General features: G+C 38.7%; 1 protein-coding gene across 25 annotated transcripts in view; it reads right to left on the bottom strand.

Moving 5' to 3' along the window:
• VPS13B (vacuolar protein sorting 13 homolog B) overlaps window positions 1–13,109 on the bottom strand; it is a 778,478-nt gene that overhangs the window by 753,887 nt on the left and 11,482 nt on the right. For all 25 annotated transcript variants that reach the window (XR_011389260.1, XR_011389259.1, XR_011389261.1 and 22 more), the window contains exon 3: window positions 8,910–9,053. Coding sequence is in view for 21 of the 25 variants with exons in the window: in XM_051844655.2 (XP_051700615.2) it covers window positions 8,910–9,053 (144 nt within the window). In the remaining 4 variants the exon portion in view is untranslated. The remainder of the gene's footprint in view (window positions 1–8,909; window positions 9,054–13,109) is intronic.

The following is a 13,109-nucleotide window of genomic DNA, read 5'->3' as shown; positions in this document are numbered from 1 at the left end:
ACAATCTACATTCCGTGTTACCTTTAGTGTCCAGTAACATTTGAATGGCATAAAATAGGGAAAAGGAAACTTGAAACCAGCAAGCCTGTAAAAACTCAAAGTAGGATTTTCTTCTGTTTGCAGTACTTAAACACATAAATTATAGTGTCGAAGCATTAAACACTCTAATTGAGGGTGTACTTGCACTTCTACTACAACCCCATATTTTCACTCATTCATAACATTCTTAGAAAGTCCCTCATGAAACTAAAGTCTTCCTTAGTTCTCTCCATCCAAATGTTTCTTCTTCCTTAGAAGAGTCATGAGAGAATAAAAATAAATATACCTTTTTCAATTCAAACTGGAAAAAGTCTTTCCAAAAATACAAAAAAAACTCCAAAAACTTTTTGTGGCAAAAAAAAAAAAAAAGATTGAAATTTCCTCAGTAAATAAAAGAAAAAATTTTCACTTAACTACTTTATGTCATTTGGTTTTTATGTGCAATAAATTTTAAGCTTACTACAAAGCACAAAACAAAAAGATATTTGGATTTAAATTAAAACATGTATCTGCTTAGTGCTTAAATCAGTTAGTTACTGATATACTATGGTTATATCATAGAGCCTTAAGATTTTCTACATATCAAAAATTATGATGCAGGGGTAGGCTTTTGGCGCAGTGGTTAAGACACTGCTTGAGGTGCCAGCATTGTGGTACCGAGGGTTAAGCTACCACCTACAATGTCAGCATCCCATTAGGGTGCCAGCTGGAGTCCTTGCTGCTCCACTTCTGATTCAGCTCCCTGCTGATGTGCCTAGGAAGACAGCAGAAAAAGGTCCAAGTTCTTAGGCTCCTGCATTCACATGGAAAACCGGGATGAGGCTCCTGGCTTAAGCTTGGCCCCAACCTGGCCATTGAGGCCATTTGGAGAGTGAACCATTGGATGAAAGATCTGTCTCTACATCTCTCTCTCTCTCTAACTCTTTCAAATAAATAAGTCTTAAAAACAATTTTTTTAATTTTAAAATAGTTATATTCATATCCTGAAATATCAGAGTATTATCTTTCATATTACAAAAGAAAACAATATTGTTATTGTGTCAAACTATAGAGTTGCAATTGTGTTGGTTCCAGAGTTCCATGCCTGGTTCTATGCCTAGTAAACTACAAACTATTTGGTGAGCAAATGAGGAAACTGATCTACAAAAAATTACTCTACCAGTGGTCAAACATTTTCATCTCAGAACTTTTCTCTATTAAAAATTACTGAGAATTACATAGACATTTTAGATTTGTGTGCTATATTCACCCAAATTTACCATATTAGAAATAAAAAAGTAGAAAAAGTCATAACATAGTGATATTTGTATATACATTTTATAATTTTAAAATAAGCCATTTTTTCCTCCATGATGCCTGAGGTGATACTACCATTTTTTATTTATTTATTTATTTGAAACGCAGTTACAGAGAGAGACAAAGACATCTTCCATCCACTGGTTTGTTCTCCAAATGGCCACAATGCCTAAGAACGAGTTATGCCAAAGCCAGGAGCCTGTAACTCCATCTGGGTCTCCCATGTGGGTGAAAGAGTCCAAGCACTTGGGTAATCTTTTTCTGTTTTCTCAGGCACATAAGCAGGGAGCTGGATAGGAAGAGGGGCAGCTGGTACATGAACTAGCGCCCATATGGGACACTGGCATGTGGCACCTTAACAGGCTGCATCACAACACTGGCTGCAAGTGGAAATTTAAAAATAAATGACAAGTGTTCACTGGATTTTGCAGCAATATTATTAAATGACCTATACCAAAATGCTTAAAACAGCATTGTAGAGGCACAGTAAAAAGAGGTATAACGCCAACTTGTAAATTTAAAACAGGTAGAGAGCATATAGATTGGAAACAAAGTAATCAAATGGCATCTATTATAGATGTTTTCATTATCTATGTCAGAAATCTAAAGGATCTACCACAAAAACATCTCTTAGAATTATTGTTAAGCAAGTTCACAGGACACAAGATCAATGCACAAAAACCAACTATACTTCAATAACCTAATACCAAACAAACCAAAATTATTAACTTTACACATTTGTAACTGCTCCAAAGTATTTTAAAAGTATGTATATTCTGAAAACACAAAACATTGATGAAAGAAATCAAACAACATAATTGGAGAGACATACGGTGTTCAAAGACTGGCAGATTCAACATGAGAGGTCTTCCAAAATTCATAGAAAATTCATTTATGAAAAATCTATGCTTGGACTGCAAAAAATGCATCAAAATATTTCAATAAACTTTCTCAAGCACTTTTTTTTTTTTTTTTTTGACAGGCAGAGTGGACAGTGAGAGAGAGACAGAAAGGTCTTCCTTTTCCATTGGTTCACCCTCCAATGGCTGCTGCGGCCAGCATGCCGTGCTGATCTGAAGCCAGGAGCCAGGTGCCTCTCCTGGTCTCTCACACAGGTGAAGGACCCAAGGACCTGGGCCATCCTCCACTGCACTCCTGGGCCACAGCAGAGAGCTGGACTGGAAGAGGAGCAACTGGGACAGAATCCGGCGCCCCGACAGGGACTAGAACTCGGGGTGCCGGCACCACAGGCAGAGGATTAGCCTATTGAGCCACAGCACCGGCCTCTCAAGTACTTTCTTAGCAAAGATGCCAATTCTCCTGCCTTCATCTAAACATTTAAGGCAATTCCTACTAAGATAATCTTAAAGGACAGTTCCAAAAATTAACAAGAGTTATAAACCAAATCAAGAAATGAGACAGGGCTGATGTTGTAGCGTAGCAGGTTAAGCATAGGGGCCCAAGCACTTAGACTATCTTCCATTGCTTTCCCAGGCACATTAGCAGAGAGCTGAATCACAAAAGAAACAACTTGGACACAAACTGGCACTCATATGGGATGCTGGCATTGCAGGCAGTGATTTAACCCACTATGCCACAACTGTGGTCCCAGCTGCTGAAGTAAATTTTAAAAACAAAAAAAAGGTAATTTCATTTTGGAGCAAAAATTTTTGAAATCCACACATATAAGGGATCTTCAGAAAGTTCTTAGAAAATGAATATTATGGAAAAAACGCAAATTTCAAAATTTTACAATAAAATAATTTTCTTTTAATTGCATTTTTCTATGAACTTTTTGAAGTACCCTCATTTTGCTACATTACTTGATTTTGTTTTAAAGGTTTAGATACTTATATTTATTAGGCAGTGTGTGGGGGTGGGAGGAGAGAAAGAATCTCCCATCCATTGGTTTATTCCCCAAATGCCCACAACAATCAGGACTGGGCCAGGCTGAAGCCAGGAGCTGGGACCTCAATCCTAGAGTCTCACATGGGTGGCAAGGACTCTACTACTTGAGCCATCACTTATTTCCTCCCAGAGTTTGCATTACCAGGAAGCAGGTGCAGATCCATGTCTCAAATCCAGGAACTCAAGATATGGGATCTGAGCACCCCAAAGAGTGTCTTAACTGCTCTACCAAACACCCTCCCATTACTTGGTTTTGATTTGAACAACTCCTTCACTCTTCTGTCTGAACCCAATACTAGGGCAGATTCCAAAATTTTATATCTACTTTTTGGTTCTACCTTTGCAGAATCCTCCATCTTCTTTGCACAAAGTCAGAAGCCCTACTTACCAACCCTATTTTACCATACCAATTACAACACCAGAAACAAGAACTCACACTCAAGGTCTAAAGTTTATAGGTAACAGATATGGTCATTGGCTTGGAATTACTTAGCCACACACTCCAACTAAGACATTCATTCAACCAGATCGTAAACATATGAAACTAAAGTTATAAAGTTTATTAACAATTACACAGTCTGAGTTCTTTCACAGGTGTATGTGCCAGACTACTCATCTCCTTCACAACATATAGGGGTTTTCCCAGCGGAAGCAAATACATTAGCCATAATTTATAGGAAACACACTTATTTCCTAGTTTTGAGAAAAGGAAGCTATACACTGAATATGGACTAAGTTATCATCACATTCATTATTAACCAACAGCAGTGAAAAGGAAAGAACCAATAAAAGTAAAATAAATTCCACAGCCTAAATCAGCATTTCTGAGCCCCTTCTGATAATAAATCAAATGAACCCAACTTTCTTTAAGAAGCTTAAATGTCCTTTATTTTTTAAGCCATGAAAACATTGTAAATTGCCCTACCAATACTTCTAGCAAAGTAGGGCTGTGACACAGCTTCACTATTCAAGCTTCTCTATTCTTTTTTAGAGAAGGCAGCGAAGGATTTTCATAGCACCTAAGATGCAAGGAAAGAATGCAGGCAAAATTGTCCTTTAACTTTAGGCATTAACTAGGGTTTAAAAGTATATACATTAACAAAAATCTTAGTTCTTTAACTGAAGTTCTTAGTGGTATTTTATAAAATTGAAGTTTTGGTTCAAAGCTTTTTATAAAAATTTTTCATGAACACATATTATTTCCATAAACAGTCTTACAAACAATTGCATTTATTCAGTTAAAATATCTTAAAACATTTACTTCCCAAGAAACATCAAAACCAGAATATATAAACACTTTAAAAAAAAATTTAGGAGGCCAGTGCTGTGGCGTAGTAGGTAAAGTCTCTGCCTATAGTGCCAGCATCCCATATGCGCACCGTTCAGGACTCGGCTGCTCCACTTCCAATCCAGGTCCCTGCTAACAGCCTGGGAAAGTAGTAGAAGATGGCCCAAGTGCTTGGACTCCTGCACCTACATGGGAGACCCAGAAGAAGCTCCTGGTTCCTAGCTTTGGATCAGCCCAGCTCTGGCCATTGCAGCAATCTGGGGAGTGAACCAGGAGATAGAAGACCTCTCTCTATAGCTCTGTCTATAACTCTGCCTCTGAAATAAATAAGTAAATCTCAAAAAGTTTACAGTTCTCTGTAGGTAGAAATATTTTTCACAAGATCTAATACAATGCACAAAGAAATCATATCAATCACAGAATAAACAACTGCATAGCATTCTGCCCTTTTTGCAGATAAAATCCACAGAAGCTGTACAGGCAAGATGACAAAAAAGAAAAGTACATAGTCAAATCTAAGTTGCCAGTAACGTTGTAGCTCTTTAGATTAGATTACCATAGCATAATGTGTTCATGAATCAATCTGTGTATCTGAAGTCCACAAAAGAGAAAAACAGTTCACAACTATTAAGTCCACATGATCTAAAGGTAGGGACATGATTGACACATATTACACTCTGAGCATACAGTTAAATATTTTATGAGTAAAGTTTCAACTCCAAAAATAATTCAGAGTATCTCTTCCAGAACAGTGTTTAGAGATGGTCAGAGTGGTCCAGCATTTGACATATTGTAGTATGTCAAACAATACCTACAATACAGCCTCCAACAAAACTAGACTGTCCAAACTCATGGTAACAGAATTGTTTACCACCATACTAAGAATGTTGGGAAGGCACCAAAACTCTGTATGAGGCATGTGCTTGGGCAGACTTCCAGGGATTCATGCTGTGAGAACTAAAGTGCTGATGAGATTGCCTATAACAAAAAAACATGTCAGCAGGACCTATGATGGTTCCATGAGTGCTAAATCTATCTGTGATGGAATAAAGCACTTTCCTTATCACAGAGCAAAAAATCATTGTGAAAGTGTTGACAGTAGAAGCACAGAGTCAGAAGGCAAAATAAAAAAACAATGAAGCTTTTGAGCAATTAAAAAAAGAATTCATAATGGACATCAAGGTGGCCGTTATTCCAAACACCACAACTTTTTCACCAGCACTCCAATTCTAAAAATCCTTATAATTAAAACTGATGAAAAACCATCAAAGTGTCATCAAAAGTGATGACAAAGTCACAATCAAACATCTTTTTCTGAGTGGTTTTTACTAAGAATATAAATGTCTTAGCAATGCTTTCCAGTTCATAAAACAATCAACAATACTAACAGAATTAAATTAAGCCTTACAAACTAGATATGACTCCCTATCAAGGCACTTAATTCTGTACTTCTGGAATGATCTTATCTGAACTAAACCTCATGTCTTTTTTTTTTTTAAGATATATTTATTTTATTTGAAAGGCAGAGTTACAGAGAGAAAGAGGGGCAGAGACAGAGAGAACTTCCATCTACTAGTTCATTCCCCAAATGGCCTCAAGGACTCGAGCTGGGCCAATTTGAAGCCAGGAGCCAGAAGCTTCTTCCGGGTCCCCCACATGGGTGCAATGGCCTTAGTACTTCTGCTGTTTTCCCCAGCACATTAGCAGGGAGCTGGATCAGAAGTGAAGCATCCTCCAATGGCCGCCGCAGCCGGCGTGTTGCAGCCGGCGCACCGCGCTGATCCAAAGGCAGGAGCCAGGTACTTATCCTGGTCTCCCATGGGGTGCAGGGCCCAAGCACTTGGGCCATCCTCCACTGCACTCCCTGGCCACAGCAGAGAGCTGGCCTGGAAGAGGGGCAACCAGGACAGAATCCGGTGCCCCGACCGGGACTAGAACCTAGTGTGCCGGCGCCGCAAGGCAGAGGATTAGCCTAGTGAGCCACGGAGGGTGAACCAACGGCAAAGGAAGACCTTTCTCTCTGTCTCTCTCTCTCACTGTCCACTCTGCTTGTCAAAAAAAAAAAAAAAAAGAAGAGAAGCATCTAGCAATTGAACCAGTGTCCATATGAGATGCCAGTGCTGCAGGTGGTGGCTTTACCGCTTACGCCACAGCTCCATCCCCTAAGCCTCATATTTCTATCTTCTCATTATTTCTAATATATTCCCATATACAAGTAGTAACAGTTTTTTTTATATTCATATCTTCAGCTACATATAACTTTAAAAGGCACTTTCTCTATCATCCATCCCAGTTTCATTTAGAAAGTAAGTCTTTGTTTCACTGTGATTCTATAATGCAATAACTTGAAATAATTTAAATTTGGAGTTACTCAGTTTTACTAATACATGTATAATTGAACAATTACATACTAATCAAAGCTTAAAATTGGAAAATAAACTATTTTAAATGTTTCATACATAATGTTTTACTCAGAATTTCATTCCAATCACTACTATGAGTACAAGTATTACTCTCCAGGGGTATAAACTACTAAATAATTTGTCCAAATGTCAACTGCAATTTTCAAAACACCTTTCTACACCAAAATTTTAAACATCTGTAAAAAAAATACTTGTTTGGAGAGTGGTTTACATTCATGACACTTGACCTTTTGCTGTACACACCACAAAATTTAAGTCTCAAATGCCATATAAGTAGGAAATCTGATCATTCCTGCAGTAGCCATCTGCATGGCCCAATATCAAATATTAGTTCTAGGTTGCACTAAAGTCATGTGTTACAAATCTTTCTCTGCAGCCTCTATAATTAGTTGTAATTTGCCTCTTTTAAAATGTGTTTCTTATGGGACATCTGGCCTTGAAACTTTCACATTTCCACTGAAATAATACTTAGTGTCTGGATTTTCTTTTCTTTTAATATGGAACACTACATGGGTGGTATAACCAAATCCAGACTCTTAAAAAAAAAATCTAGTAACAAATGATTAAGAACCACTTAAGTATTACCAAATACAAATGTAAAATAAAATTTTGTAATATAACTATCTCTAGATTTCAAAATCTCTGAAATATTCAAAGTTCACAAAATAAATTTCCAAGGAAATATAACATTGGTCTATTTACTTCCAGGAACTACATTAGTTATGTTAAATTGGATAATATTTGTACAAGTTTCCCAACAAAGATTTCATAAACAGGAAAAAGAAGGTACTTAAAATAGGAAATAATTTTAGCAGTTCATAAATAACCTTAATTTCATAGCAACTGAAGTTATATTTAGTAAATTATATTTACTAACACTGCTTTCAGGTTCTTATGAAAAGTCATTTTAACAATATTTATCAATTCACTTAATTCTAGACACTTTCCTTAAAACTCAGTTAAATTTTAATGTGTGCTAAAGTAATAAAAATGAATGAAAGATGCATTACTTTTCTGCAACATGAAAATAAAAATGTCTTCACAAAATGCTGCTGTCCTGACCTACTTGCTCTCTAGATTAGAAAAATTTTGGTATAAGCTCCTTAGAACCTATATTACACATCTGCCAAAACCACTAACAAGAAATGTAAAATGGACCAGAAAAGAAATAGATAAAAATTTTTTGGATAATATCACTTTCTGATAGTAAAACTTCAACAGCGCCAATGAAATTTGAAATAAAGGTAAATACATGTTCATTTTCCCTAAAATTTTTTCTTACGTAGATGTATCATATAAATAAATTACTTTGCAAAAATTCAAAACTCTCAAAAATTGGACTCAATCAGTCCCCACTTCTATAATTAATAAGCAATCTAATTGATCCCCAGTAAGGCTATAACCAATTAAGTATAAGTAATCTGAAAAGATCCTTTAGGTGTTTTATATAAATCTAAGAACACCCTTTTGAAAATGGTTATGTTACTACGAAATGGGCATGTAAAAAACAGTTAGCATGCGGCTGGCGTTGTGGCATAGGAAGTTAAATGATCGACTCCAACACCAGCATCCAGTATGGGCACTGGTTCCTGTCCCTGCTGCTCTACTTCTGATCCAGCTTCCTGCTAATTGGCCTCGGAAAAGCAGAAGATGACTCAAGTGTTTGGGCTCCTACTACCGATATGAGAGACCCATATGAAGCTGCTGGCTCCTGGTTCAGCCCTGGCCCCTTTGGCCATCTGGAGAGTGAGAAAGTGGATGGAAAATTCCTCTTTCTCTCCCTCTGTAACTATGACTTTCAAACTAATTAACCTTTAAAAAGAAAAATATAATAAGTGCATAAGCTAAGTTTTATTTATGTCATGGCTGACATATTCCAAAATTTAAAGAAACATCAAATACTAATAACCATTAAGATTAGTTAACAGAAATAACTGGGTTCAATAATTTCTTACCTGCATTCCATCCTTAAGTTTCAAAATGCATTCCATTGTATTGATGGTAATTACCACTGGTTCTGAACCCAGTTTTGTCCATGGTACATGAATCCTCAATTCATGAATATGTCCACTTAAAAATGTGAATGGTAATTTCAGTTCCTTAAAACATAAAACATTAAATAAAGTTAGTATGTGCTTAAGATTTTTCACTGTTTTAAGACTTATTTTCTTATTTAATGAAAGAGGGACAGAGAAAGAGAGAGATCTTCCAAAAAGACTATCACATTATCAAAATGTGAATCAAATTAGCAGGATACAATTGTGAGGCAAGTTCAGAAGGAGGCTTAATAGGATAGGATAATTACCTGACAAATTAAAGCTGACCAACCTAAATATAAATAATTCTTCACCTAATTAAAGATTTATATAACTGGGGGTAGGCATTTGGACTAGCAATTAAGACGTTCACATTCCAAGTTAGAGTACCACGATTCCAGTAGTGGATGGGCTCTCATTTCCAACATCCTGGTAATATACACCTTGGCAAACAAGTGATGGTTCAAGTTTTTGGGTCCTTGCCCTCTATGCAACAGACCTGGATTGAGTTCCTGGCTATTGGCTTTTGCCAGCATTTGAGGAGTAAACCAGTAGGTGGAAATCTCTGCCTTTCCTTCAAATAAAAAAAATTTTTTATATATTATACCTGTATACTTTAGTCACAAATTTTACATGTTTTCTGACTGCTTCCATTATTAAAGAATTTAGAAATGAAAACACAAATTTCAACACAATCACTTTATACTTATTTTACTTCCATATAAAATTATTCTTATAAACCAAAGAAAAAATTCTATTTCCATCATATCTGTCGCTCCCCTTCTTCGTGGAGGAACGACACAGGACCCTGCGTTGTTCTTTCATCTGCTTGGCCCTCCCCGGGTTTGCTGCTGGTTCTTCCCGGGTTGGCTGCTGGTCCTTCCCGGGTTGGCTGCTGGTCCTTCCCGGGTTGGCTACCGTCCCTTCCACCTCCGTGGAAGGGCGGTTCCCCCTGCCACATTCCCCACTTCCGCGGGGGAGCGGCACACCGCCGGCCGGCTCTCTCGGGGGCTGCACAGGTGTTCACCTTAGATGTTCCCCTTAGATGTTCCTGGTGCATGTTGTCTCTCTCCTCCTTTATAGTCCTCTCCACCAATCCGTGCTCTGCTACCCACACGCCGAGTACGCTGCTCTCCTCCAATCAGGAGCAGGTCCTACAGTTTATTGGTTGAACTGGAGGCAGCTGCGTAGAAGCTGTTTCCTCCTCTCCCAGCGCCATATTGTGGGAGAGCAGATGCATAGAATAAGTCTTAATTCCAGTAACTTAGTCTAGTCCGAGTTGCTCCCAGTTGCTCCCCACAATATCTTTAGTTATTTGTGAAAATTATAATAGTTTATTCATTCCTTTTTTTGCCTATCTACTTAGTTTAGCAACATATCAGGAATGCAATAGCTAACTACAGGCAGTACAGCAAGGTGGTTATGACCAATAACTCTGGAGCCCTCAGACATGAATTTAAATCCCATTTGCCATTTATTAATCCAATGACACTGTGCCTCAGTTTCATTATCTGTACCTCAGTTTCATTATCTGGAAAATATATTGAAGATTAAATGAACTTATTTATTTGAAGTGCTTAGAACACTGTCTTGCTCATAGAGAAATCATTATAAAGATGCTAAATGTCATTTTAATTACAAACATGTGAGCCTAATTTATGTTTCCAGTTTCTTAAAGTCAAAATACTAAATACTTACTGTTACTATTCTTTAATGGAATGTCACAATTATTATTTTTATTATTACATTAATTTTAAAGATGCAGCAATTTCTTCATGCATTATTCAGCTGGCACAGGAATGACTAGGGTCTACAATCAAAACAATACCTACTAAGCACTGACTACATCCCAGGTACTATTCTAAGCACCTTACCTGCATACAATTATTAAATCCTCATAAGAATATATACTTTTCTCATTTTACAATGAAGAATCTGAGGCAAGAAAGGTCAAGTAACTTACCACAATGTATCATCTGGGAGAGCTAGGATTCAAAACTGAGAAATAGTATGCCAGAGCCTTGCCCTTAACCACTAGTACACAGCCTCTTCACTTGCATTATGAGCATTCAATGTTCCCACCCGCAAAGGATCTACTTGAACAATAAGCAAATGACATCTACACTTCTGTCACCCTCTGACCTATGAAACAATGCTATGTTTTCAAGATGGCTACCCACGGTTTTGAAGTCTATGGTCACAAATCAGATTTTCCCAGGGAGAAGTTAAAAGACCTGAATCAAATTCAAGAAGTCAGTGTTAGCAGAATGCTAACCAAATATTAACAAAAAAGGCAGCTTCCCACACTAGAGTATGGAATTTGAGGGCAAGTGTTTGAGGTTAAGACACTAATGCTGCTTGGAACACCCACCCACAACCCATACAGGAAATGCCTGAGTAACAAGTCTCTGCTCCACTCCCAAGTACAGCTTCTTGCAAATGTGGACCCTAGGAGGTAGCAGGTGAAGGCTCAAATCAGTTAGATCCCTGCCATCCACATGGAATATCAGGATTGATTTCCCAGCCCTAGTCCAGTGAACCAGCAGATATGAGATCTCTGTCTATTCATCCGAGTATGTGTCTTTCAAATAAAATAATTTCTTCAAAAGAACATGGGGGCCGGCGCCGCGGCTCAATAGGCTAATCCTCCACCTAGCAGCGCCAGCACACTGGGTTCTAGTCCCGGTTGGGGTGCCGGATTCTTTCCCGGTTGTCCCTCTTCTAGGCCAGCTCTCTGCTGTGGCCAGGGAGTGCAGTGGAGGATGGCCCAAGTGCTTGGGCCCTGCACCCCACGGGATACCAGGAGAAGCACCTGGCTCCTGCCTTTGGATCAGCGCGGTGCACCTGCCGCAGCGCGCTGCCCGGGGGGGCCATTGGAGGGTGAACCAACGGCAAAGGAAGACCTTTCTCTCTGTCTCTCTCTCTCTATCCACTCTGCCTGTCAAAAAAAAAAAAAAAAAAAAAAGAACATGGGATTTTGAGACCTATGGCTCATGCTGAAAGTCCCACTGAAGTTCAACACTTGTTACTCATCTGTTAGAAGATGGCTTCCTCATCAGAGTTGTTGTGACAAGAACATACATATATATATATATATATCTTGCAAAAGATAAAACATGAATGCCGATTGTTTTTAACAAATATGTCCTCCTTGAAGTTATCATAAACAATTTTTTTTATGTTTATTCTTTTCCCTTCTTGAAATACAATTCTACCACGTAAAAATACATTCTTCAGGAGGGAATTTGGCCAAGGAGGTAAGACATCAGTTAAGATACCTGCAACCCATCTCAGAGTGCCTGGATTTGATACCTGGCCTAAGTTCCTGACTCCAGCTTCCTGAGAATGCAGATCCTAAAAAGGAGCATGCTCAAGTAACTGTTCTTACTCTTACCATCCTCACAGGAGACCTAGATTGAGTTCCCAGACCTTGACTCCAGCCTTCCCCCACCCCAGCCCAGAGCCACTGCAAGCAGTGCAGGGAGTGCAGTGGAGGATGGCCCAAGTACTTGGGCCCTGCACCCCATGGGAGACCAGGAGAAGTACCTGGCTCCTGCCATCAGATAAGCACGGTACGCCGGCCGTAGCGTGCCGACCGTGGCAGCCATTGGAGGGTGAACCAACCTCTCTCACTGTCCACTCTGCCTGTCAAAAAAAAAAAAAAAAATATATATATATATATATATATATATAAAATAGGGGTCAAAGTTCTGTCAGAACGGGTTAAGCCATCATCTGTGATGTAGCCATCCCAGTTTAAGTCCCTGCTGCTCCACTTCTGATCCAGCTCCCTGCTAAGTGCCAGGAAAAGCAGAAACTGGCCCAAGTATTGGGACTCCTGCCATCCATGTGGGAAACCCAGATGGAGTTCCTGGCTCCTGGCTTTGGCCTGGTGGAGCCACAGTGGTTGTGGTCATTTGGGGAGTGAATTAGTGGATTTAAGATCTCTTTCTCTGTGTCTCTCCCTCTCCATCACTTAATAACACATACTTAAAAATCTTTATGGAAAGAACCACCACTAGAATAAAATGTCAGGGGCAAGTGTTAGGTCTAATAGTTTATATGCCAGTTAAGACACCCACTTCCCATATCAGAGTACCTGGTTTTAATGCCCAGTTC

Source organism: Oryctolagus cuniculus, chromosome 6 (genome assembly GCF_964237555.1).
Source record: "Oryctolagus cuniculus chromosome 6, mOryCun1.1, whole genome shotgun sequence".
Taxonomy (NCBI): Eukaryota; Metazoa; Chordata; class Mammalia; order Lagomorpha; family Leporidae; genus Oryctolagus; species Oryctolagus cuniculus.
This window is presented reverse-complemented; position numbering and strand designations above follow the sequence as displayed.